The sequence below is a fragment of the Urocitellus parryii genome, chromosome 2 (genome assembly GCF_045843805.1).
Source record: "Urocitellus parryii isolate mUroPar1 chromosome 2, mUroPar1.hap1, whole genome shotgun sequence".
Taxonomy (NCBI): domain Eukaryota; kingdom Metazoa; phylum Chordata; class Mammalia; order Rodentia; family Sciuridae; genus Urocitellus; species Urocitellus parryii.
The window spans coordinates 785960-810439 of record NC_135532.1 but is presented as its reverse complement, the minus strand read 5'-3'; the positions used below and the strand labels follow the sequence as shown (position 1 = coordinate 810439).

The 24480-nt window shown below is 53.7% G+C and overlaps 1 protein-coding gene across 9 annotated transcripts; it reads right to left on the bottom strand.

Moving 5' to 3' along the window:
* Window positions 1-391: 391 nt before the first annotated feature.
* Window positions 392-24160, bottom strand: Pcid2 (PCI domain containing 2). 9 transcript variants are annotated; one of them, XM_026415158.2, is made up of 16 exons: window positions 23877-24160; window positions 21018-21070; window positions 20829-20915; window positions 16308-16397; window positions 14517-14590; window positions 13438-13503; window positions 12292-12333; window positions 11320-11374; window positions 8462-8565; window positions 5721-5796; window positions 5048-5189; window positions 2706-2806; window positions 1976-2049; window positions 1754-1879; window positions 849-972; window positions 392-570 (listed from the first exon to the last, which is right to left on the bottom strand). In XM_026415158.2, exons 5-16 carry the CDS (start codon window positions 14588-14590, stop codon window positions 481-483), a joined length of 1074 nt encoding a protein of 357 aa, XP_026270943.2. In that variant the 5' UTR covers window positions 16308-16397; window positions 20829-20915; window positions 21018-21070; window positions 23877-24160; the 3' UTR covers window positions 392-480. The 9 variants fall into 9 exon arrangements, with proteins under 9 accessions (XP_026270943.2, XP_077651245.1, XP_026270941.2 ...); XM_077795119.1 differs by lacking the exon at window positions 23877-24160 and adding an exon at window positions 21789-21803; XM_026415156.2 differs by lacking the exons at window positions 20829-20915; window positions 21018-21070 and adding an exon at window positions 21789-21914 and having other exon boundaries at window positions 23877-23992.
* Window positions 24161-24480: the final 320 nt, after the last annotated feature.

The following is a 24480-nucleotide window of genomic DNA, read 5'->3' as shown; positions in this document are numbered from 1 at the left end:
CAGCTCCTATCCCGGGGGGCAGATCAGCCTGTGGCAGCTGAGCAGGCCCCTGCACAAGCTGTGAGAGCTGGAAAACAGTCAAACTAAACCCTGCTTCTAAAAAGACACCCTAAGTTAGCCCAGCACTTCAATCACATGAAGATTCAGATTTAATAAAAATAGACATATCTTAGAAGATAACAACTCAAAATATCCTTTTTATAGAAAGAGCTACAAAAAGTCACAAAGATGGCCTCTGTGACAACACTGGGGAAGCAGAGCGAGCTGCGGGCCCCAGGCCTCCCTCAGGAGCCCCAACACTGCCACCGCTCACAGAGCGCCAAGGGGCTCAGGATGCTCAGGGTGTGGGCAAACTGGTCTTAGCACCCTGGGAAGGCACCCAGAAGGTTCCAGCTGCAGAGAACGGTGCAGCCCAGAGCTGACTGCAGCCCAAGACAGCAGCAGATGAGAGCCACTCTCTGCCCAGAGGTCCTGCAAGCCTCAGCACACGGTCGACAGCGGAGGGAATGGGTTTTGCTTGCTGACAACTAGCTTCTGATGCTGATGGGATATGTAGCCTTTAATGTGACCCTGGAGGAGAGAAAAGAGGACCTGGTTTGCACTTCCGAACCCAAATCACAGCCAAGATGCCGGGCATGAGCAGTCTGCAGCAGTCCTGGCGCAGCTCAGCTGATGGGGGCAAGCACCATCCACCCTCATGCCCAAGGGCCCTGTGGGTGGTATTTCTACGACAAAATACCTTTGCAAAGGCAAAAGGCTGCTCACTAAATTCACCACCACCACATGAAGGCTCTGAATTCCAGATCACCTACTGGGAGCAGCTGCCTCCCAGAGCGAGGCCCACGCACCATGTATATCAGGTTGGCCAGGATGCACTGCACCTCATCGATGTCCACGTCCTCCACGTGCATGAACTTCAGGGCGACCAGGAAGGCCTCCAGAGACAGCTGGTGTGTTCTGAGCAGCAGATACCTGCAAGAGGGAAGACAGGACACTGCAGCTCCCGACAGCGGGGCTACTTCAAAGGCCAGGAGGAGGCCTGGGAGTCAGACAGAGAGGCATTTTGCAATGAACCAGGGTTCAGAAGGAATAAAGCATGTTTCCACTTACTAACTACATATATTCTGACTTTCCTATTTGAAGCCTGTAATCCCAGTGGCTTGGGAGGCTGAGGCAGGAGGATCTCAAGTTCAAAACCAGCCTCAGCAAAAGTGAGGCACTAGGCAACTCAGTGAGACCCTGTCTCTAAGTAAAATACAAGATAGGGCTGAGGAAGTGGCTCAGGGATCAAGTGCCCTTGAATTCAATCCCTGGTACTCCTTGCAGAAAAAAAATAAATAAAACCTGCTAGTACAAACAGAACATTTATACACTTGGTGACTCTCTCGCTGAGGCTGAGGTTCTTATTGTCAGTGGCTCTGACACCAGGATGTGCCTGCCCAGGGTCCTGCAGGCTCAGGTGATGCCATTTTTGACAGCCTACCCACAGCTGGAGGAAGGTCTGCCTTGTTTGAAGTCTAACCTCGAGAGCCTATGGCTACAGGCCCCAGAAGAGCAGCCCTGGTATCTCCCCTGTGACACACCAGTCACCACGAGGCTGGCTGCCCGCCCTCCGAGACAGGAGCAGTGGGCGCTGTGCTGCCCACAGGGCAAGGCTCTGCCTCCACTCCCGAGCCAGGGCCTGAGCTGGTGTGGCAGTGAGCCGCAGGTGTGTCCCGCCCTACCACCTGCCCCGGGTGTGCACCCCGCTCACACTTTCTTGAAGAGGTTCCGGTAGGTGATGATCTTGAGCTTCTCGAGGATGAGGAAGATGCCACAGCGGATGAAGAAGGTCTCGTGCCTCGCCAGCGCCTCGTTGAGCAGGAGCAGGTTGCCCTCGCTGGTGGGGCAGGCCGGGAGAGAGTGCGTCAACGCCACCTGCACGGGCAGTGCGCGACCTCTGCCCACTGGCTCCCGCAGGAAGAGGGGGACCTACCTCACAGCTCGGGTCACGTCGGCAAACTGCATGAGGTGGTACTTCCTCAAGAGCTCCACCGTCGGCATGTGGCCCTAGGACAGAGAGTTAGCTCCCCACAGGCGCTGCCACTCCAGCAGCCTGTCCTCAGGGACAGCTTATCTAAGACAATCAAGCCCCGTTCCTTAGAATTCCTGAAGCAGCTGACGGAGAATCAAACACATCAGGGCATAGGAAGGAAAGTAAAAACCAGGAGACCTGGGAACCGCATGATGGCAACCTTCTATGTGTCTTATCACTTATGATAAACGGCCACCAGGAGACGCACTGGACTGCTCTCCACAGGAGGGCGGGAATGGGGAGGGCGCGGCAGCACGGCTGCTGTCACCACAAACCACAAACCGCCCTGGGCAATGCGCTTTGGCCACCAGCAGGCGCCACTTTCATGCAGATGTGGAAGGAGGCTCCCCACTGTGGGCAGTGCCACCCACTCCTCAGGCTCTTCTGTTGAGACCCCCCAGGCAGACTGCAATCACACTCTGCTTTCTTGGTTAGCCCTCTGCTGTGCACCGAGGCCCTCGGGGAGAAATGAAAACAGCACACACTTGTTTCATGTCTAGTGTGAACGCTGGGGCTTGTCACTGCCGGGAGATAAACGCAGGAAAGCTCTGCTGGAAGGGCCTGGAAGTGCTGGCTCGGCCCACCTGGCACCCTTGCAAGCCCACAGGGCTGTAGAGGAACAGCAGCTCACCAACAGCATCTTCACGGGGAGCAGGTAGATCAGGATCATCCTCTTGTTCTTCTGGCTGGAGCGATGGCAGTGTTCAAAGGCGAACGACAGGTACTCCTCAGCTGTGGAGAGCAGGCCAGGTCAGTCCGGCAGGCCAGGCTGCCGTGGCCCAGCCCCTCCAGCTCCCACACCCTGCGATGCTGGAAGCAAGGCGAGAGTTCTCATTTCAGTGCCGCGAAGCCCGTGGCCCAGCGTAGCCTGGCTACACTCCTTCCCCAGCAGTTCTTCTTAAGCATGTCCCGTGACTCCAGAGCCCCAGGAAGGCTGGGCAGGCCTGTGGCATGGAGGGTAGTGCAGGAAGGGACTGGTGGGAGCCACACGGTCAGCCCTTCCACCCGGAAAGCCCGACATGGGAAGACAGAGGTCCGAGGCAGACGAGCCACCCACGGCCCAACAGATGCTCGGCACCACCCCTGAAGCTCGCATGCAGCTCAGAGCCCATGCGTGCGCCTTCCTGAAGACCACGGTGTGTGAGCACTGTGCCGTGAGCTGGCGAGGTGCTGGTCCTGTGTTTCATGGAAGTCAGAGCTGAACGGCTAGACGTTGGAATACCAAGAAGCCTCTTCCACTGGGCTTCACCTGCTGACTGCACAGCACTGGGTCCTAAGTGGGGACTCGTCAGAAAGCTGGACGAGCTGGAGGAGCACAGACTCCTCCCCAGCCTGCAGCTAAGGTGGCAGGAAAGGACCTGGGGGGCCTGTGATCTGAATGTGGCTCAGGAACTGGGGAGCCAGGGGTTCAGACAGAAGCACACGGCCTGCCACAGCAGTCTTTCCTGGACAGCACCAAGTCCCCACCCAATGGCCCAGAGACCCTCAGAACCAGGAGGACCCATCTGACACAGACTCCCTCGCTGGGCGGCAGACCCTGGCCCAGGAGGTCTGCACTGAGCACCTCTGCCTCCACTCATGAGCAACACGCCATGCCTGGCAAAATCAACTTCCACTCTACACAGGGAGCAAGACTGCCATGGCCAGGAGCTGAGCCCACAGGGAGCCTACAGGGTTATGAAGCCTGCACATCCCACAGCCTGACACCAGACAATGGCAACTGCCCCAGAGATGTGCTACTCTACCAATGCCCAAGACAACCAAGTCCAAATCCCCAGGGCACAGTAACGCATTTCTAACAACCCACTGTGATTTTCTGCTGTCATCCAGGGCACTTCAGATGTTTTGCACGAAACCTCTATTTTACTTAGAGCCAAAGACACCTCAAGAGGTGTGAGCACCTGAAATTATAATTGAAGAAGCGTGTGGCCAACAACCAAGGCACTCTGAATACTCCTCTTTCCATAAGCAATGTGGTCACAAGAAGCTGTGAGAATGGTCTCACGCTTCAGACGCTTCATCCAGTTCAACGCACCAAGAGCAGCAGGAATTCCCAGCAGTGCCAGGGGAGCCAAGACCTCGAGAGCCACCAGGCAGAAGACAGGCTAGCACGGGCTTCTGAGGCACACAGAGCAGCTCTGCATCCAAAACCCAGTCTCTGGGACGTCTGGGTCTTTACAGAAGACGAAGGAGTTGGGGGAGCAGCTGGAGGAACGCTTCATCTGTCAGGGTCCTAGACACAAGGGCCACCTGGCCTTGCTGTCAGCAATCACTGCTGGCTCCCGAGTGTCCAACACTGCTGCTCAGGGAACCTCAGAGCAAGGCCGCGTGGCTGCCCTGGTAGAACCCAAGGCAACGTGACTGAAAGTGCCCCCCTGACGCTCCTATCTTAGGGAAACAGACAAGGGAAGACCCCAGGAAGCCCTTCTCAGAGGCGCGCCGTCCTCTGAAAAGTGGAAAACTGAAAAGCTCGTCCACAGAAGCCCAGGACGGACTCCACAGACCAGGGTCTGAGAGTGCTGCTGCTGCCTGTGGCCTGCAGGATGCTGTGCCCTGGACTCTCGGGTGTGAGAGGAAGTGTTGACAGTTCCAAAGTGTGCCTTGGGCACCCAGAAGACAGGGTGGGCAGAAGACACGGCCAGGGGCCTGAAGGGGACGACGGTGCTTCTGTCCAAGAAGGCACTGGGGTGCGAGTGCCGTCACACGCAGCCTCTGTGAGATCTGGCCTGTGCCCAGGGCCCCCGATGCTCTCTGGGCTGGGCTGCAGCCAGGCGGAGTGCCGCCCCGGTGGCCTCTGCCTGCAGGGCACAACCTGCACGCACCAGAGTCAAAGGCAAAGAGAGAAAACTGGAGAAAGTCACACTCAGCTGCCTCAGAAAGGACGTCCCCAAGGACGGAGAGACTAGGAGCTTCTCTGAAGCAAGCCCCGGCAGCCAGGCTGTGCCAGTGCCCGCCAGGGAGAGCAGAGCTCACCTTGCTTAAAGTCACTGTCGAACATGGCCTTGCGTCCAACGTAGTACTTATACGTCACCCTCTGGGCAGTGCTGTAATCGTCTCTCAGGTTGGAGCTGTCGATGGCTCTAATCAGGGGTTTACACAAATGGAGTTTGTTGATCTATAACAAATAACAGTCTGTCACAAATGTCTGTTCAGAACACCAGCCACAGCAGGCAGGTGGGAGAACCAACCGCCTCCTGGAAGCCCTGAGGCCATGGCCGCAGGGAGCTGCAGCGGCAGCAGCTGCCAAGGGAGGACGGCCACACTGGCAGGAGCTTCCAGGTCAGACCTATGGCCCCTGGAGTGGGGGAACAAGGCCCAGCCACAGGCATTCCGAGGGCCCTCACTGGCTGGCTCTGGGCAGTAAGAATGCGTTAGCCTCCAGCCCACTCACACCCACGCCCATCTCAGAGCTGCCACCGCCCCAGAGGGCCCAGCGCTGCCAGGAGGGCCTCTGGCTGGGAGTACAGGCCTCCCAGGGCTGTCTTAAGTCAGACACTGGAGAAGCACGCGGCAGGGCCGGCCCTGAGGACCACGGATGTGGCCCCGCCCCTCCCATGCGTGATAGGTGGGCTGGCTGACCACGGACAGCGACGGCGGCATAACGGGGAGACGGAAGGGATTCACAGAGACTCCAGCAGAAGCATACCTTAAAGTAGATCTTAAACAACTGATTCACCAGGAACAGCATCCCCCACTTCTTAGAGTCCTCTATGCCAGCACGACTGTGGGAAGATGAAGTTCTTAACATCACAGAGGAAACAGACACAAGTCACAGAACAAGCTGCCTGATGGCTGACAGCGGTCACGTTCACCAGACATCTAACAGGTGACGCTAAAAAGGCAGGCCTGCAGCACCACGTCAGAGCTCCTGCCGGGAGCTTTTCTGAAGGTGAGAAGCATCTTCTCTTGTCACTAGGACAGAATGAACTCCTGAAGGCACAGGGGCCTCCTGAGGTGTCTCAGCTGGCACAAAGGCTCCCTGGGTCCCCGAGCATGGTGGAGGCAGCACTGGGGGCACAGCAGCCTGGCCTGGGGGGGGGGGCGCAGAGGACTGCGCGGGCTCCATGCAGACCTGCCCTGCACATCCACCTCAAGGGACAAGGAGAAACCCCAGCCCCGGAGGCAAGTGCACCATGTGCCAAGAGACTGTGAAACAAAGACGATGGAGACAGATCAAAAGAGGGTGTGTGAGACAAGAGCAGAGAGTTCACAGAAGGGTGGCGTCCCTGAGGGTCCTTCCAGTGTCGTGGGGTGTTTTAACATTCAGCCGTGCACCATCTCTCTGCAGCGCTTCCCCTGCCACACAGCTTGTCCAGGGGGTGCCAGAGCGAGGCCCGGGGGCGGGCTGCCGGAAATGCCAACCCAAGAGCGAGGCGTGGGCAGAAGACACGCTGCTCGTGGGCAGGGGAACAGGCTGCTCCAGGACCTATGTGCCCACCAGCAACGCTGAGCGAACCAGCACCATTGGCCTGTGGGATGGCACCTGGCGGGCTGCTACGACAGCTCTCCCTGGGCTCTGACCATGACAGGGCTGTGGCCTGCAAAAGAGGTCTTTGCTCTTTGGGTTTCCCTCCAAGTGTGACAGGAGAGAAGGGCAACACCATCACTTCAAAACCACGGCCAGGCAGCGAGCAGAGTGTCCTGCGACGGCACCAGGTCAACCGCCTCTGGCCGCTGCCCTCTTCTGGATGCAGCCAGGAGGAACTGCAGGGCCACTTGGTGACTCTGAGGTGCCAATGGCCCTCTGAGAAAGCTGAGGTTCCCAGAGCCCTCGCCCACCAGGGACACAGCCTCTCCTAACCTGTACTTGCCACCTCTGACCAGAGCACCCCGAGGATGGAGTGGCAGCTCGCTGTGGCCTGGCCTAGCAACCTGCATGAGTTCGCCAGCCATTTGCAGATCTCCTTTGGAAGATTTTTCTAATATTTTATCCTTTAAACCCGTTTCTTTTTACTGTTCACTGCAGCAGTTCTTTGTGTGTGCCAGACACTAGACCCTCAATAGATATCTGCAGATTCCCCCCACGTTAAGGTGGCTTTTCACTGTTGGGACAGTGTCCTCTACAGCACAAGTTCTGATCCACGCCAGGCCCACCACGTGAGGCCCCTTCAGCTGCTAAGCTCTGGGCGTCCCACCTGAGAAGCCACTGCCTCGTCAAAGGCACCCAGCCTTGAGGATCACCACCAAGTGCTCATCGAGCTCCATGTGCAAGGGGCACCCTGGTGTGAGGTGAAGCAATACACCCCAATTCACCATCAGCCCAGAGCTGCCTTCAGGTACAGGGAACGAAGAGCAGGGTGCCATGAGGGTTTGTGAGCAGGCCTTGCCAGGGGCCCTGGGTGAGAGTCCTGCAGCCAGCCAGGACTGCAGCACGTGGGGCAGGAAGGGGGGTGCTGCGGTGAGGAGTGGCTCAGGCAGAGCCGCAAGGGGAGAGACCTGGAGACAGGAAGGGCCCCCTGTCACCCGGCTGCCCTGGAATGGGCTGGAGGCTGGGCTGGGAGGGTGAGGAGAGGGAAACGGAAAGCTGGAAGACCTTCTGGGAACCATTTTCTTTGTTTACATAACAATTTCCAAGCTGGGCAACTGAGTGAGACCCTGCCTCAGTAAAAACAGAAAAAATATACATGTATACCTAAGACAGAGATGACAGAGACACAGACGTGATTCCCTAAAACTCACAATCCAATAAACGTGGCAAGATGGATAAAGAGATGGAATTTTAGGAGAAAAATGGAAACTCTAAAATAGAATCAGATAGAAAGTCTAGAATTAAAAAGGTAGGTAATGGCAACTAAGAGCAGCCACCCTGCAGGCAGGTCAACACAAATCGCCCAGAATGAAGGGACAATATTTTTTTTAAAAGTTGAAAAATAAAAGAATGCAAAAACTTAAAAACCTAATAAAAAACATAAACTTACTAATCCCAGGAAACACATGGGCCCTAAACAGGAGAAACTGAACCCAAGAGGTAGAGCAGAGTCACCTCACTGAAAACCTGCCAGGGAGAAAGACCCTTCCCTGCAAGGCAGAGGGTGGGTGCCGCCTCTAACAAGGGCAGGGAGGGTGGGTGCTCAGCCGACGGAAGGCAGACCATACAAAGGAAAGCTCAGGGAAGCTCCTGCCAGAGGGAGGCCTGCCTGGGAGCCAGCGCAGAGGAGCGCCCGCCTGCAGAGAGGGACGGCCTGCAGATAAGCCCCAGAGCCAGCAGCAGGCCGCGTGGGAAGGGCCTTTCTTTCCTTTACAAAACAAACGCTTCTCAAAGCCAAAGTCACGTGGGTGTGGGGGCCTAAGGCAGGTGCAAAGCCGACAGCAAGCCTCGACAGGGAGGGATAGGGAGGGCCCGTGGCGACCCAGGACCCCGACTCACCACCCAAGACCCCGACTCACGTGTCACTGGCACAGACCCGAAAGCAGCTCATCAGTAGCTCAGCAGCTTTTTCCAACATATCCCCAACTTTGCTCTTTCCTTTCTTCACCAACTGCTGATCTGCCTAATGGAACACAAAAACGCGTACAATTAAGAGCTACAATCCCAAAGGGAGACGAGGCCTGGTGGACACGTCTGTAGTTTTGAAACCTGAGGGGTCTTCGCATCACAACTGCCCCTGCCCAGATTCCTGATCTGCGCTACAAGCTGGTCATGGCCGTACCATGGCTGGCACCCTGCCGACCTCTGGCCCACACGCACCAGTGGGAGAGGAAGGGGATGTCAGCTGTCACCAAGGGCCTCGCTCCCCAGTCTCCAGAGCAATCTCCTCCTCCTCTTGTGGAGGGTCTATGAGCTGAGAGCCATCCTCAGGAAGACACCAGGCCACAGTCCCTTCCTCTTGTCCTGACGTCTGTGTGGATGGTGCAGCAGGGTGGCAGGACAGGCTGAGCCGTCCCGCAGCTCACCAGCATCGCACCCTCCACACCAGCATGTGCCTGCAACCCGGCCAGCCAAGCCCATTCCCCTGCAGAATGCTACCAACTTCACATTTTCACCACTCCCTGTGCTGTCTGGGAATTGCAGCAAGCGCCCTGCCGCCCTGCCTTGATGGCTGTCCCCAGGAGCAGTACTGGGAAGTGGCCAGATCTGCAGGCTGGGTCAGGAGTGGGCCCTGCACACCACGCTCTCAAAAGAGAACCAACAAGCCTGCCACTTGCAGGCAAACAAGTGACGGTGTCAGCAGCCAGCAACAACAGCCGTGCTTCTAGGGAAAAGCCAGAACTGCAGGAAGAGTTTTCAACCACTGAGCGAGGCAGCTTCCTACTCCCCAAGACTTCGCTGATGCACAAACAGGGCTATTTTGTTTCAGTTGTTCTTGTTTGTTTTACCTAACCAAGTGTCAACATTTGGATCTGCTGTATAACCACATCCAAAAGGGCTTGAGAGCAGGCCTTCGTGGTAGGTCAGTGTCCTTGTAAAAGACCCCAAGAGCTCCCTTGACCCATCCACCACACAAGGACATAGCAAGAAGACCTGGCTATGAACCAGACCATGGCTCTTCACAGGTACCCCATCTGCTGGCCCCTTGACCTAGGACTTCCCATCTCCAGGACGGTGAGAAATAAACGTCTGATGTTTATAAGCCACCCAGCCACATGATTTGTTATAGCAGCCTGCATGAACTAAGACACAATGAAGATGAAAATCATGCAGGAGGATGAGATCTGTTCAAGCACAGGCCAGGCCAGTGGTTTTAATGCTCCAGTGGAAACAATTCGGGCCACACTGTAGCAAGCTTCACAAAGCTGGTCTCAGAGTTTTGACACAGTGTCCTAATGTATGCCTCCCTTTTCTGTCAGGCCTCCCTTCCCCATGGATGCTCTGCAAATGCCTTTGCCCGGCAGGGAGTGGGTGTGAGACAAGGATTCCAGGTGGCTCCTGTTGGAGCCAGGTGGTATGGGCTTAAGATGCGCAAGGTGCCACTCTGCTCAGTATGTTTGTTCCACTTGTCTGGAAAACAGAGTGCAGTTTTATTTTAAAAGTCAGTTATGTTAACATTAAAAAGTCTTGCTACTATTTTAAATTTTCCCAGTTAAAAATCTCTAAACAGCAAAAGCTCCCTGGAGTCTCTCAGCCTATGACATCCACTTGGGTCTTCCATCTTCGGCTCCCTTGCTGAGACTGGCCCCCTCACTTGTTTCCGGTGTTCATAACTGCCCCCAGAGGCATTTCATACCTTGTTCTAAAATCGCCAAGGGTGGGCTGTGGTGGAGCACTTGCCTGGCACAGCCAGGGCCCTGCCTGCCATCCCTAGCACCAAGAACAGTGAAACAGACTTCATCAGATGATTCCAAATGTTGTTGTCATCTCAGTGCTGGGGACCGGCAAATGACCTTTCTCATCCAACATCCTGAGAAGCTGACATGTCCCAGATCCTTGATGTGATTAGCGATGTTCAGTCATACCCCAGACCTTGGGGTATTATGCCAGACTTCAGGCCTTATCTACCCGTTTCTACAGGCCTTAGCTGACTCCACTGCCCTGCTGAGGGGGCAGGAGAGACATGTAAACCTGTGTGTGGCGCACAGCACATGGTGCCAGGCTATCTGCCCTGTCCTAACTTTTGTGGGGCTTTTTTGTCTCTGTGGGCACTTCCAAGTTTGGGCTTCCCTGGAACTGTCCTGGACAGACGGAAGGTGAAAGGATGCTCCCCACCGTCAGTCCCAGCCCCTTCACCTCTGCCGCTCAGAGCCACATGGGCTGAAAATTCCTAGGAGGAAAGGGCAGAGTCTGAGCGAATCGTCGGGTCTGCAGCTGGAAGCAGTCCACAAGACAAAGAATGGGGAGCTCTGGCTCACAGCCAGCTGTGCTGCTCCTTGAGAGGACGTCACCCCATGAAATCCAGGGCCTTCTCCTTGCGTGCCACAAGAGCCGGGAGCTGTTTAATCTACAGTCAGCTGGAGTGCCTTAAGACAGGCCCTATCTTACAAGTAAAAGGATGTACAACTGCTCATTGCTACTGCTCCACCCTAAGGAAAAGCAACCCACTTGACAACCCACTTGGGCAGCCCCACAGACAGTACTTCCCTCCACACTAACAGGGAACATCCAGCAAATGACCAAAGCCAGTCGGCACAACCCCGAGAAGCAACCCTAACGCTAACCCTAACCCTAACCAGCTGCCACCCCTCTTGCTCCCCACCCCAATGCATCCCACTCCCACTCATTCCTCAATACCGTGGGGAGACGAACATGAAATGCAGTAGCAATCACAGGGCTTCAGTTCTAAAACAGCAGGGACAGGGAACTCACTCACGTTGTTGGCGAACACACGGAGGTCCAGGGCTACCGCATACATGACTGGTAGAGCCCTACGGAGGAAACAGCAGACGTGTCTGAAGAGGCCACAAGTCCAGGCTTTCCTCAGAGGTGGGGGACACTGGTGCCAGGCTGCCATCTGCCCCCAAAACTTGATGCCACTGTCTGCTTCCTCACCTACCACCCAGGCAGCTGCAGCCTTGTTTGTGGCCAACCTAGAGGCCAAAGGCCCACTGCTAGCTCCAAACCACTGGCCAGCCCTAATCAGGGCCTGGACACTGCCCCGCAGGGAATCTCAGGACACCGCCCATCCCCTCCACTCCCTGCACTGGCAAACAGCACTGTTTAAAAAAAGGCAGCTCAGTAAGATTTCCTAAAAGGACACTGATGGTGTGACATACACATCGTCATCAACAGCTCTGCGCCCATCTTGGACAGTACCCACTTCCTTCCATGTGAAAGCAAGGCCCTCATTTAGAGAGGAAGGCTTGCTTGCTGTAAAGGCCTTCAGCCAGTCTAGTACAGAAGAATGTGTGCCACCCACAGATTCCTAACGAATCTTAACTAGATCTTGAAGTTAGAAATCAGTTTGTCAAGGAATTTAACCCAATTATTGTGTATATTGCCCCAATGAACTACATAGTTAGTTGGTCTATCTTTTTTAAGTTAAAACTAAAAGTAAGCTCAAAATGAACAACTTAAGGAAAAAATTAGTATTTAAGGAATTTTGGGGACAAGGAAGGGCTGAAATAAGGTATATTGCAAGATAATGCCACTTTAGTTTGCACACATTGTTATAATTCTATTACCCATGTTGATACTATCATGTCAACTACCATTAATTCTACAGAAAAACACACTAGTACTTTTAAGCAAATTCTTAAAAACTTTGCAAAAAACAAAAATAAAAACAAAAGCACAAACACCAAATGCCCTTTACTAATTTCCAACTGTTTCTGTCCATACTCACCAGTTTTCTTCCTTGTGGGCCTGAAATGCCCGCAGAAATGATGTACTAAGTTAAGGAAGGTCTGACGTGCAAACTGTAATGACACTACATATTGAAAACAGCAACAACAACAAAAAATAGGATTCCAAATCCTAAGTTATATCCCACCCTTTAAAAGAAAAAAAGATATGAGTGCACATTACAAATACCTGTGTATCATTAGGCCTAAGCATACTAAATGTTTATTTCATACATACTTGCTCCAAAATAAGAAAGACTTTTATCAGATTTAAAAAAAAAAAAAGAAATTATTTGAGATTTGTAATCTCAGCAGCCAGGAGACTGAGATAGGAGGTTTGTGTAAAGCCAGCCTCAGCAACTTAGAGAGGCCTTAATCAACTTAGTGAGACCCTGACTCAAAATAAAAAATAAAAAGGGCTGGGATGAGGCTCAGTGGTAGAGCCTCTGGGTTCAATCCTTAGTACCCCCCACCACCAAAAAAGAAGGAAGGAAGGAAGGAAGGAAGGAAGGAAGGAAGGAAGGAAGGAAGGAAGGAAATGTGTTTGGTTTCTGAGCCCAGGTGGTTACAAGTTAAATTTAAGTGCTTCAGAATCTACGATATAATTTATTTACCATTTCCAGGGAGACTTGGCTAGTAGCCCACTATCTTCTAGCTATACCTAAACAAGACGGTTTTCTAAAAGGCAACTAAATCTAGGTTATACGCCAGAACCCAGAACACCATCAGTATAGGACAGCACTCAAATGAGCTGAGCAAGACCACGACCTTTGGGACCACACATAGTAATGGGGGTGTGCATCCAATCCATGCTCATCCCTCTAGCTTGAATCTTGGACCTCTGGTATTTCACCCAGGGGACTCAACCAGTCCCTGTAACTACACTTACCGCTTACTTACAAATGTGATACTTCTCAACATAATTAAATAAAACCGCTCCTCTCACTAGGGCTCTTCTATTTTCTAGAGATAACTGGATGAGTCTTAACTCAGGTGCCAAGTGGAAGAGCTAAAATGAGTTTTCTCTGCAAAATGCTTCTATTCTGTCTAATTACAGGGGTGAGAACTGGCCCAGCATTTCAAGACCTAGAGCCCAGCAGTCACTGCACCTGTTCCAAGCTGCACAGCTACACACAGACAAAAGATATTGGACTATCACCGTCTGGCATTTATATGCCTCTATGAAGTCATGGTTCCCCACAGCATAGGTGCACCTGGAAGAGAGACATGCAGCCTGAGGACAGTGGCCCAGGAAGGATGCACCCGGGGAAGCCCAGATGCTAGGCACCAGGCCAGAGCTGGGTCCTGCCCCAGCAGCCTGACTCCCTACCAGGCCTGGAAGGGAGGCTAGAGCTCCTGCTGGCAGGCCAGGCCAGGTGGAGGGAGATGGCCCACAGGAGCTGCTGCAAGGTGAGACCCCTTACAAGGCTTCGAGAGGACCCCCGCTGAGTCCCAGAGGTTCTGAGCAACAGCAGCCGAGTCGGTGAGCTCCACGGGGCTCCCTCCAGGCACGCGGTCTCTGTGTTACCACACCTGGGACCATCACACAGGCCACAGAGCCAGGAAACATCAGAGTGCCTCACGCTGCAAGGAACACAGTGGCACCCCAACTCTTCCAGAGACCCCGCAGGGTGTACAGGCTTCCAGCCCTCTGGCCCTGTCTTCCCAGCACTGCACTGCTCTGAGACACAAGAGGCAGGCAAGTGGAGAACTGAGGACCATGTGCTGCCTGAACTGATGCTCCAGAGACAGAGAAGCAGCAGCACCTCCCCACAACTGGGACCTCAGGGACTCAGGAGGCAGAGGCAGAGGCAGGAAGGTGGCAAGTCCCAGGCCAGCCTGGGTAACCTGAGACCCTGTCCCACAATAAAAAAGCAGTATTTTGTTTGCTTTGCTCAAGTCCAGTTTCTTTTTTTCCCAGCAAGGCAAACAGGTTAAAAAGCAGACACATTTTCATGAAAAAAATCAAGTCCTGAGCCAGATTCCACCCCCCACCAATGAAAGACCCCTGTCGGTCGGTCAGTGTGACAGGTATCAGGTGACTCTTTACAGCAGGACCCACAGACACACCCAGTTTTCACAGGGTTTCCCAAAGTGAAATCACAAATGCACTCTTCTACTTTTTCAGTCAATTATTCATTGCTTCAAGCATGTGATGCAAGAGAATATCCCTAGTGAGTTCAGCAGTTTCTGGCTGTGTTTGCTTTTCTTCCTCAACAAAAATTACCTCAAATGAGCCGCAAACATTTCATCATAAGGGGGTTCCAAAACTTGTTGACATTTCTCTTCTGGAGAAGCCATCTAATTTATATGAAAAATGGCAAAAATAAAGTTAATGAGCACAGAAAGAGCACAATGTATAGAAAGACACTTAGATTTACAAAAGCTTGTTTCAGAATCTCAGCATCCACAGTAGTAATACTTTAGGTTTTAGCACTTCTAAATAAGGGTTCATTAACAATATTCATCTGTGCTTCCAGGGACCAAGACGCCATGGATACCACTCAGCTTTGCCCACTAGAGGCCAGGAAATGTTCTAGGCACTTTCACTGCATTTTAGCATCTGACAGCCAGCCAGTCAAGAAATGGTTATTAAGCAACTGCCACAGGTTTAACAGCAAGGTGCATCACAAACAAGTCCTCACTGGCCAGAAACGCTACCCGCCCGTGAGGGCTCATTCCGTGGCTTCCTGGAGGGAGCAGGACATCCCAGCCAGTGGCCGATGAGAATTTCTACCTTTCCCTTCCTTCCAACAGCCAGATTTTAGATACGTGGAGCACCACAACGTGTGAAGGTCAATTTTACACATCTACTTGACGGCCCCAGTGTCACGCTGGCACTGGAACCAGTGGCACTGGGGCAGTGGCACCTCTTGTGTGGGTGAGCAACAGCTATGCTGCTGGGGCCTGAACAGAGAGGGACGGGCAGGAGCTGGCCTCAGGGTTCCCGACGGCCCGGCCCTCCAGCCTCTGGACTTGGACTGAGCCACACACTGGCTTTCCTGGGCCTCCAGCTTGAAGACGCAGATCGTGGGACTCCTCAGGCTCCACAGTGGTGAGTCCCAGCTCCTTCTGACAATCTCTCTTCTTCCATATATATGGGGGGAAAATGTACAGAGAGACAGATTTCTCCTGGTTCTGTTTCTCTGCAGGGTTTGACAGACAGACAGATCTGAGTCCCTCAGTGTGCCACCTGGAAGTGGGGCACAGCCACCAAGCCAGGTCTCCAGCACTGAGTCCACCTAGAGCAACAGTTCCCAATGCCTTCCACCCATCAGAACCATCCAGGGAGCTCTGTAATACAGAACCTGCTGTCACCCTAGAGATACACTCACTGGGTCTGAGATGCAGTCTATACGTGGCTAATATCATCACTGGTAGGTGGCCCCATGTTTCTTCCAAAAGAAACTTTGTTCTCTAATTTTATAATAGAATCAGTGAAGAAACAGAGCTTTACACAATGATGATAATATTTTCTACAGATAATGCTTGGATATCATTTAAACTCTAAGTTAAGGGTTCTGGTATTTTCAGAGGTGGGCAAGTGCTTGCTGTAAAAAGTCAGATAAATGTCCAGGCTCTGCAGCCCCAGGGCTCAGTGTGACTTGGGGAGGAGAACAGCTGAAACCCCACTCAGGCAGCCTGGCTCTGCTGTACAAGGCTATACCATGTCCCCAGGCCAAGCCTGGGTGTGAGGCCCACCTCTGCAGGGAGCCCAGGAGGAAGACACCTGTGGGGCAACAGCACATGGACTCTGGGGACCCAGGTCTGTACTGAGTCCAAGCTCCACTGCCTTCTGCTAAATGACGCTGGTTGAAAAAGCACTGCTCCAGGCCCCAGAGAGCTGCGTGGGGATGACACACAGGACTGTAGTGAATGGGGTGGAAAGACGTTGGCTGTAAGGGAACTATGAAGTCTTCAGACAAGAATGGCGGCATTCCTTCTCTTTTGCTTGCACTCTGAACTCTCGGGCATTGCCCCCTTCTCTCGGAGGCCATGTGTACAGCCCTGTACTCACCTGCAGCCGTGGGTTTGCAACATGAGGGTGCTTGAAAGATACCAGCTCTGCACAGGATGCTCCATCTCTGGTGTCGATCGCTTCATACACCTGAAACACGTGGGAGGGGCCTTAGCCGACAGGAAGTGTTCTGCTCTACCAGAACCTCAACATCACACTGCACACCCCAAACTCAACCCCTACTTTGAAAGGGGTCAGAAAAATAAAAAATGTAAAAAATCAGCACTTTTTACCAGGATATAGTAACTCCATCTCAAAATGGGATTTTCCAGAGGCAAGAAAACAGGAGAAGCAGAATGAACCAGTGATTTAGTATTTAGTTACCAATGAAGGTGAATTTTTCTAGCTTTACCTGGTCATACTAACAACACATTTGAAAATTCACGAGTGCAGTGGTATGCACCTGTTTCAGTACTCAGGAAGCTGAGGCAGGAGGGTCACTTGAGCCAAGGAGTTCAGGTCGGCCTAGGCAAACAGCAAGACCTTATCTCCAAAAAAAGCTTAAAATCCACAGGAGTAGTGGCTCACACTGCAATCCCAGTTACTCAGGAATCTGAGGCAGAAGAATCACAAGTCCAGGCCAGCGTGGGCAACTCAGAGACATCCTGTCTCAAAATGAATTTTTACAACTGTCACAAATATTTTTTTAGTGGCAGAGGTCTTGACTAGCTTGTACAAGGCCCTGGGTTTGATACTCAGCACTCAAAAAACCTACACGTATCCAAAACTCAGAAGGTTTCTACTCAACCTAGATATAAAATAAAAAGGAAATGGAAATGGCTGAGCCATGATGTTGCTTTCATACAACAGCATACTCACCTGCTGTCTAAAAGAACAGACACACAGGCCACAATGGAGAGTTCTACCACATGCTTGTTGTTAAATGGGGGAAAACATGCTGCAGGAAAACTGCACAGACTGGCTTGGGAGGGCAGAGCAGACGCCATGCAGGCAAAGGGTGCACTACAGGACACATGATGCCAGCTGACCCTGCTTGCCGCACACACCTCTATCTGCTGTTGGAGGCCTGTGGCACTACATTTTATACCAGAAGACCCAGTGCACTTAAGTTGTGCTTACAAAACATTCTCATCATACAGGCGAAAGAGCAAAGAAAAAAGCTGCATGGTAGTAGGATCTAATGAAAATAAAATTTGATACGTACACTTCATGTTCACATGACTTTTTCTGAGGTATGGTCTCACTGTGTTGCCCAAGCTGGCTTACTCTCCTGAATAGCCAGGACTGTGGATGCGTGCCATCAGGCTCAGCTTGTGTACATGACTTACCAGGGGCAGCATGAGGGTATGCAAGTAAGCAAGAGGCACACGGGAAAGTCCTGGATAGGGCTCCCACACCCACAGAACTCAGGTGCTCCTAGGTCGACCCACTGTAGGTGGAAATGCATTTAGCACATGACTTATGGCACATCATGCTGGAGTGCTGGGTGTCCCTTGGAGTTTGGACTGGCAAGCTACCCAGCGTCACAAGAGGACTGTACTTCAAGGCATACGCTGCCAGCATGGGAGGAGATCCAAGCTCAGATCTGCAGTATAGTTCCTGCTGAATGCAGGCCGCCCACCACAGTGGGGCAGGCAACAGGGCCCTAGTCCGGGCTGTCGTGGTTAAATTACACTGCTGTGGGGACGTGAAGTGAGCTGCACGTCACACTGGTGGGAGGGCAGGTTGGCACAGCCCCGACAGAAGGCTGGCATCTCTACCAAAGCAGGCAAACACCCTCTGTGACCCAGCACTGCCGCATCAGCGTCCACACCCAGGAGGAGCAATGGCACACACCACCAGGACGTGCGCAGGACCTGAGGCAGGAGTGGGGCTGACTGGGAAGCACACGATAAGGAACCCGCACCTGATACTCAACAGAGTGCATCAAACAGTGCACCTGCTTCCAGGGACTTATGTCACAGCTAGAAGCAAAAGGTGGACTGCATGTCATCCAAGACACTGGAAGCAGTCTGACGTCCACCACAGGAGACTGGTGAATAAACACAAGATGTCCACAGACATGCCATGTCATCACAGAGGGAGGAGCAATGCCCAGGACCCACGGTCCAGCGAAGGTGAAAAAGGAAACAGCGTTGGTCTAAGAACAAGGGGAACAGAAGAACCCTGTGTGTCTCTGTGCATCCTGTTCACCTCTCCAAGAGGACCAGAGGAAGCAGCAGGCAGAATCTAGTGAAAATGGTTCTCCATCTCTACAAAGGGGTGGGAAAGTGGTGAAGGAGATGCGGCCGGGGGGTGGGGGTGGGGGGTGTTTCTGAGCATGCTTTCTAATATGGCGTTCATTTATGAAAACTTCCAAGAAATGCAGTGCAAGGAAAAGCCAACCTTCTACACAAACACAAACAGAAGCACAGACATTGAATGATACCACAACCACATAGAAAAAGAGCTCGACTACCTTGAACACACATTCTGTGCAATTTGCTCTGAAGATAAAAACCTACGAGAACCACCCTGAATGCACTTAGAGACAGCGCAGTGTGAAGGTGTCCTGTTGCCGGTGTCGCTCGGGCACAGTGCTTATGTCAATGCAGATAGAACCAAACCAAGACCCCGTGGGTGGGGATGCTGACTCAGAATGGAAAGGAGGCCCTGGGACCAGGGCTGCAGGAAGGTGAGCTTGCTCTCCTCAGCCACGGCCACCTGAAGCCAAGCAGGCTGGGCCACAGATCCAAGCCTTGAGGACAAGCCCAGCTGCAAGCCAGCCCTTGCAAGGCCCAGACTGCAGTTCCAGGCCACACACATCCTGCCCGTCACTGCCCTTTGGAAAGTCACCTATGGGCACAGCAGGGTTGGCTGTGAAGGAACCCAAGCACTGACCAAGTGCTCTTTGCAGGCCTGCCCTAAGTCTGGGGGTCTCATCTCAAGGCAGAGAGACGGGCACTGAGAGCCTCCACTGGTCACGGGAAAGGGCAGGGCCCTCCTAAAGCTGCCAAGCTGGAGTCTGGTGGTGGAAATCAAGTGCACCTGCAAGCATCAAGGTAAGGCAGCCCAGAAGCCAGCACTGGGCACTGGCTTCCCTACTCAGAGGACTTCCAGGCTCCCGTGCCCACCCCAGGGGAGGGTGCTGGGCTCAGCAGAAAGGAGCCTCGAGGATTACCTGATTGGGGTTGGGGCAGGGAGGAGGAAAGAATCCTCGCTGGGCCTAAGATCCAGCGGGCAAGAGGGGTGGCCCTATTCCAGGGTCAGAACAGGCCCAAGGGACCTGCTCTTCTCTGCCCACCATCTCAGCAGGAGCTGAGCCTGGACAGCAAAGTGGAACGACCATCAAGCCTGCTGATGCCGGTCTGTGGGTCCCAGAAACCAGTTCTCACCAGTTCAGTCCCAGGAGGATGAGCATTCAGAAGTACTGCCCTCCACTGGCCCCCTGGGGAGGCTGGGCACGCGGGACAAGGGATCTGGTGTACACCTAGTGAGGTGTCAAGTAGAAGAGCTGTTGGGCTGGCCTGCAGCCTGTGCCCTCCAGTGCTCACCTCTCCTCAGGCAACAGGACCTCCAGCCAAGAGCCCCAGGCCATCCCTCCCTGCAGTCCTGAGGCACACTGGCCTCTCAGGAGGCTCTGCTTTTCTAGCACACATGCCCTCCCAGTCCAGGCACAATCTAAGGGCCTCGGGGGTCCTCACTCTGGTTAACACCAGGGGTTCTGGTCATGCACGTCACCATGACATTCAGCCTGTGGGCAGCTAAAGTCACAGAGGAGAATTAAGCATGATGAAATGGAAGTGTGCCTCCGGTGGCTGAAGGTACCAGAAGCACAGTGGTCCCCAAACCCAGACACTAGGTCCCTCCATGAGCAGAACAGATGGTCCTGTGTCCCCTGGTCCTCCTTTGCCAGTGACCTCCCAGGCAATCTCTGGAGATGGTAGGACACAGAGGTCCCGACTCCCTCCCAGGTGGCTACAAAGCAGGGGGTGTGTGAAAGGAAAGAAGGGATGCAACAGAGCACGTTAGCACCTTGACAATGCTGGCTGCTCAGCCAACGGGGCACCTCGGGGCACCACGAACTCTCAGAACCCACGACTGCCTAGAACTGGGCTCATCTGCTCCGCCCACTGAAAGCCTCCCCAGAACAGCCAGCCACCTGACACCCAGCTCTCTGCCTTCTGAATTCCAGAGCTCCTTGGGGAATGCACCAACTCCAGGCGAGGTGAGCCTGAAAAACGCACACCAGGAAGGGCTCAGCAGGACGCGGACAGTTTCAAACGCACAGAAATCAGCTGAAGAGGCGCCAAGGCAATCGGAGCTTCAAAAAAATAACAATAATAGGGGCTGCGGTTGTAGCTCAGTGGTAAAGCGCTTGCCCAGAAAGGATATAGGGGAAATACTCTTTTAAGTGATAAAAAAATAGTTAATAACATAAAAAGAGGGCTGAGAATGTGTCTCAGTGGTAGAGCACTTGCCTAGCAAGTGTGAGCCCTGCATTTTGTCCCTAGTACAGGAGGGAGGAAGGAAGGAAAGAGAAGCAATGCTTGCTCAGTCAGTGCTAACATAGTGGCTGACCTGGGAAAGGACCTTCAGTGTCAGCCCTGCGAGGCTATGGGGCACAGGAACAGTCCTCACCCCATCATCCAACAGATGACGTGTGCCCTGCAATGGGGAAAGGCACCATAATGAGAGAGGAGCCTGAGGGGACGCCTCTTACCCCAATGAGGTGCCTCCAGAGAAGCAGGGGGCGCCCACACATCTAACCTGTGGCAGTCCAGGAGAAGAACACCCAAATCCAAATGCTGACACAATCAAACCTGGATGGAAGACAGCTGTTAGAAAGGCAGGAGGACTCACCCAATTAAAGGAGACTTAAGGAGCCAGAAGGCCACATGCAGCCCAAGACATGACCGTGCCCTGGGTTTAACAGTAGAAGTCCCAGGGAACACCTGGGGCAACTATGGTGTCAAGTTGTGAGTGGCTAAAGACTCTGTGTTTAGAGGGAATGTCCTTGTTCTCAGAGCCACACTGTCTGCAGCTGACTTTCACATGCTCAGGGAGAAAGCATGTGTTCCCACAGAAAGAAGGCAAGTGTGAAAGGTCTGTAAGCTGTCACTGTATATCTTTCCACTTCCCTGTACGTTTGCAATTTTTCAGAATAGACAATTGCAGGAAAATAAAATTTTAAGCACAGATACACTTTTTAAAAAAAAAATTTGCCATTACATAATTCTGTCATGAACAGAAAAATCAAGAACACAAAGGAAAGAATAACAGCCCACAGAGACATGCTGGAAGGGCTGAAGAAGCGCCTGTGGGACTAACGCCAGCCCTCGGAGAGTGGTGAGGGGTGCCCACAGTGGGGAGAACGGTATGCAAGCTGGCCCAAGAAGAACAGCAGTTCCAGAAAGCAGAGGCACGGGAAAGAACAGCATGTAAGTCCATCCAATTCATCCTCCCCCAACATACACCAAGTTGGGTGGTACCTGGTAAAGTCCAAGCACAGAACAAAACAGGTCTGGATGTGGCCCTCACCTCTGTTGGGAGACACCTCCTGAGGCCTCTAGGCTCTGACACTTGCAGACAGTTGAGGGATGCAAGGCAGTGACCAGCTATTCTTCCTTTGCACCCTTTCCCAGGGCTGTTTTTACAGCTGGTTACCTTGAGAAATGGAATAATGTCTTCTCTGTTTGACGGTGGACAAAAGCAGACTTGCTCACGGCTTGCTGTGGATTACCCACGCTCAGTGCCTCCCTCTCTGAAGCATCTGTAGGCACCCTTCCAGGCCACATCACCCCATGGGACAGAGCTCTGAAAACCAGCACAAACATGCCTTCCCCATGCTGAGGAAGGAAGCCCTTGGTCCTGTGCTCAAGCATCCACGAAGGAAGATGAGATCCAACCCATCCAAGCTGCTACTAGGAATTTATCTCAGCAAACACAGCAAACAAAGACATTCTGCTATTCCATGTAGTTGCTGCCCAAGGCTACTGTCAAGGTGCTGAAATGAGGAAAGGTCTCAGGGCCAAAATGGTCATGGAGATTCAAGTACAACTCTCCAGGAAGCAGCATCCTTCAGAAAAGTTGAGTGTCAAGAACATGGACTCTGGCTGGGTACAGTGGCACACATCTGTGATCCCAGCAGCCCAGGAGACTGAGGCAGGAGGACTGTGAGTTCAAAGCCAGCCTCAGCAACTTAGCAAGACCCTGCCTCTAAATAAAATATAAAGAAGGGCTGGGGATGTGGCTCAGTGGTTAAGTGCCCCTGGGTTCAATCCTCAGTATAAAACAAAATAAATATGGACTCTGGAGCCAGAAACTGTGTCACAGTCCCAGCTGTGCAGCTTCAAGTCCTCTTGGGTGGACAACTTAACCCACTCTGTAAAATGGGCTTGTGATGGACTCACTCATAAAAAAAAAACACTGAACATGCATAAAAGTGCTCATGGCAGACTCTGCTACTTAGGAAACGGCTGACAAGCACTAATCGTTGCTTCTTTTTCTTATTCTCATCATCAGCCCAAACTATTCTCACTGGACAAGAGAGGCAAAGGATGGGTTTTTCAGAGTGCTCCTCTAAAAACACATTGCCAAGAAGAGAGGTGCTTTGATGAGACAAGGAAAATGAGACTGTCACCAAGAGGAGGTGTGAGCATTGAAAATCATCCAACCCTCCTGCCCACCCCTCTGGCTGGGCTTTCCCATTTCTGTCAGCTTCCAACACACTTCCTGAGCCAGAGTGCAGAGGTAAGAAATAACAAAGTCACTAGTCTTATGTAGCTCAAGTTTTAAAGAGGAAAGACACACACACATAAATAAATCTTAAAAGGATCAAGATAATGTCTTGTAAAAAAATACAAAAAAGCAAAATACCACACAAGGTAAATTAGGCTTCTCCTTAATGGGCCATCCTGGAGGGCCTCTGTGGACATGACACTTGAGCTGTGACCTAACTGGCAATCAGGAGACAGCAGCAGTGAGCACTAACTGTTCCCTTCCCCCTTTTTAAGCTGGCAGAGATCAACTCCAGAGACACATATTCAACATGGCAGTAAGTGAATTCCCAACTTCCCTTGCAGCAAGGGGACCCAGTGAGTCCTCACCAGTGAGATGTTTAGGGTGGAGACAGGGTTTCTGCAAGTATTGTCTCCCATCCCCAGGGAAAGACAGGCATGCTGCAGATGCTCCTCCCTTATAGCCTTCAGATGCAGGCCGTGGGAAGGGCCTGGGTCCTCGGAGGCAGACCCACGGCTGCACCAGGAAGGGGTGTAAAAATCAGAAAGGTCCTCAAGATGCCCTTCGCTCCAGCTAACCAGAGGGGCTCACTCGACCCACTTAGCCACCCGCTTCCCGGCCTAGTTTAGCGGCCACAGGGACGGCTTCCGACCCCAGCCCGCTCGGCCGTGACTCTGCCACTTACCGCCTCCGGCCAAAGCCCCGCAGACACAGCGGCCCAACCCGCAGCGCGTCTGCCCAACGGGATCCGCTCGCGGCGGCTGACACCGACGCGACGGGCCCCAGGCCAGCCTCGCGTGGCCACCGCGACCGCCGTCCCCCTCCCTCTCCGCCAGCGTCCGTTCCCGCCGCCGGCGCGGACTGGCGGGGAGCGGCCGAGGAACTCACCTGCTGCAGGTACTGGTTGATCGTGATGTGCGCCATGGCAGCGGCCGCGGACCTCCACCGCGTCACTTCCGGTGCGGTCCGTCCGCGAGCGGCGCCCCCGCGGCTCGGCGCCGCGCTCGTCGGTTCCGGAGGGGCGGCGCGGCGCCAGGGACTGGAGCGCCCCGCGCGCGGTGCGTGACAGGCCCGCACGCAGCGGCCGTTCGCTCCGCGGGACCCGAGCCCTGAGGACTGCGAGCCCAGAGGGGGAAGGCAGGCCGCCCAGGGACGGGCCCCTACGCTCCCAGGTCCTGGGAGGTCCCCAACCCACCCGAGAGCGTCCTTCCCGCGCACGGGAGCCCCCGGAGTGGGGTGTCCCCGCGCGCTCCCCGAGACCATGTGGGGAAGTCCCCAACCCATTGGGGAACCAGCTCCCCGCGCGCCCGGCCTCGGGACACAGGGCGTCCCCGCGCGCCCGGGCCCCCAGCGTGGCTGTCCCCGCGCGCCCCAGCCCTCAATGGGGAGGTCCGCGCGCCCCGGCAGGGGCGGGCGCGGCGGCGGTTGAGCCCGGGCGGCGCGGGCGCAGTGGCGGGGGCCGCGGCGCACGGACCGGCGCCGGTGCGGAGGA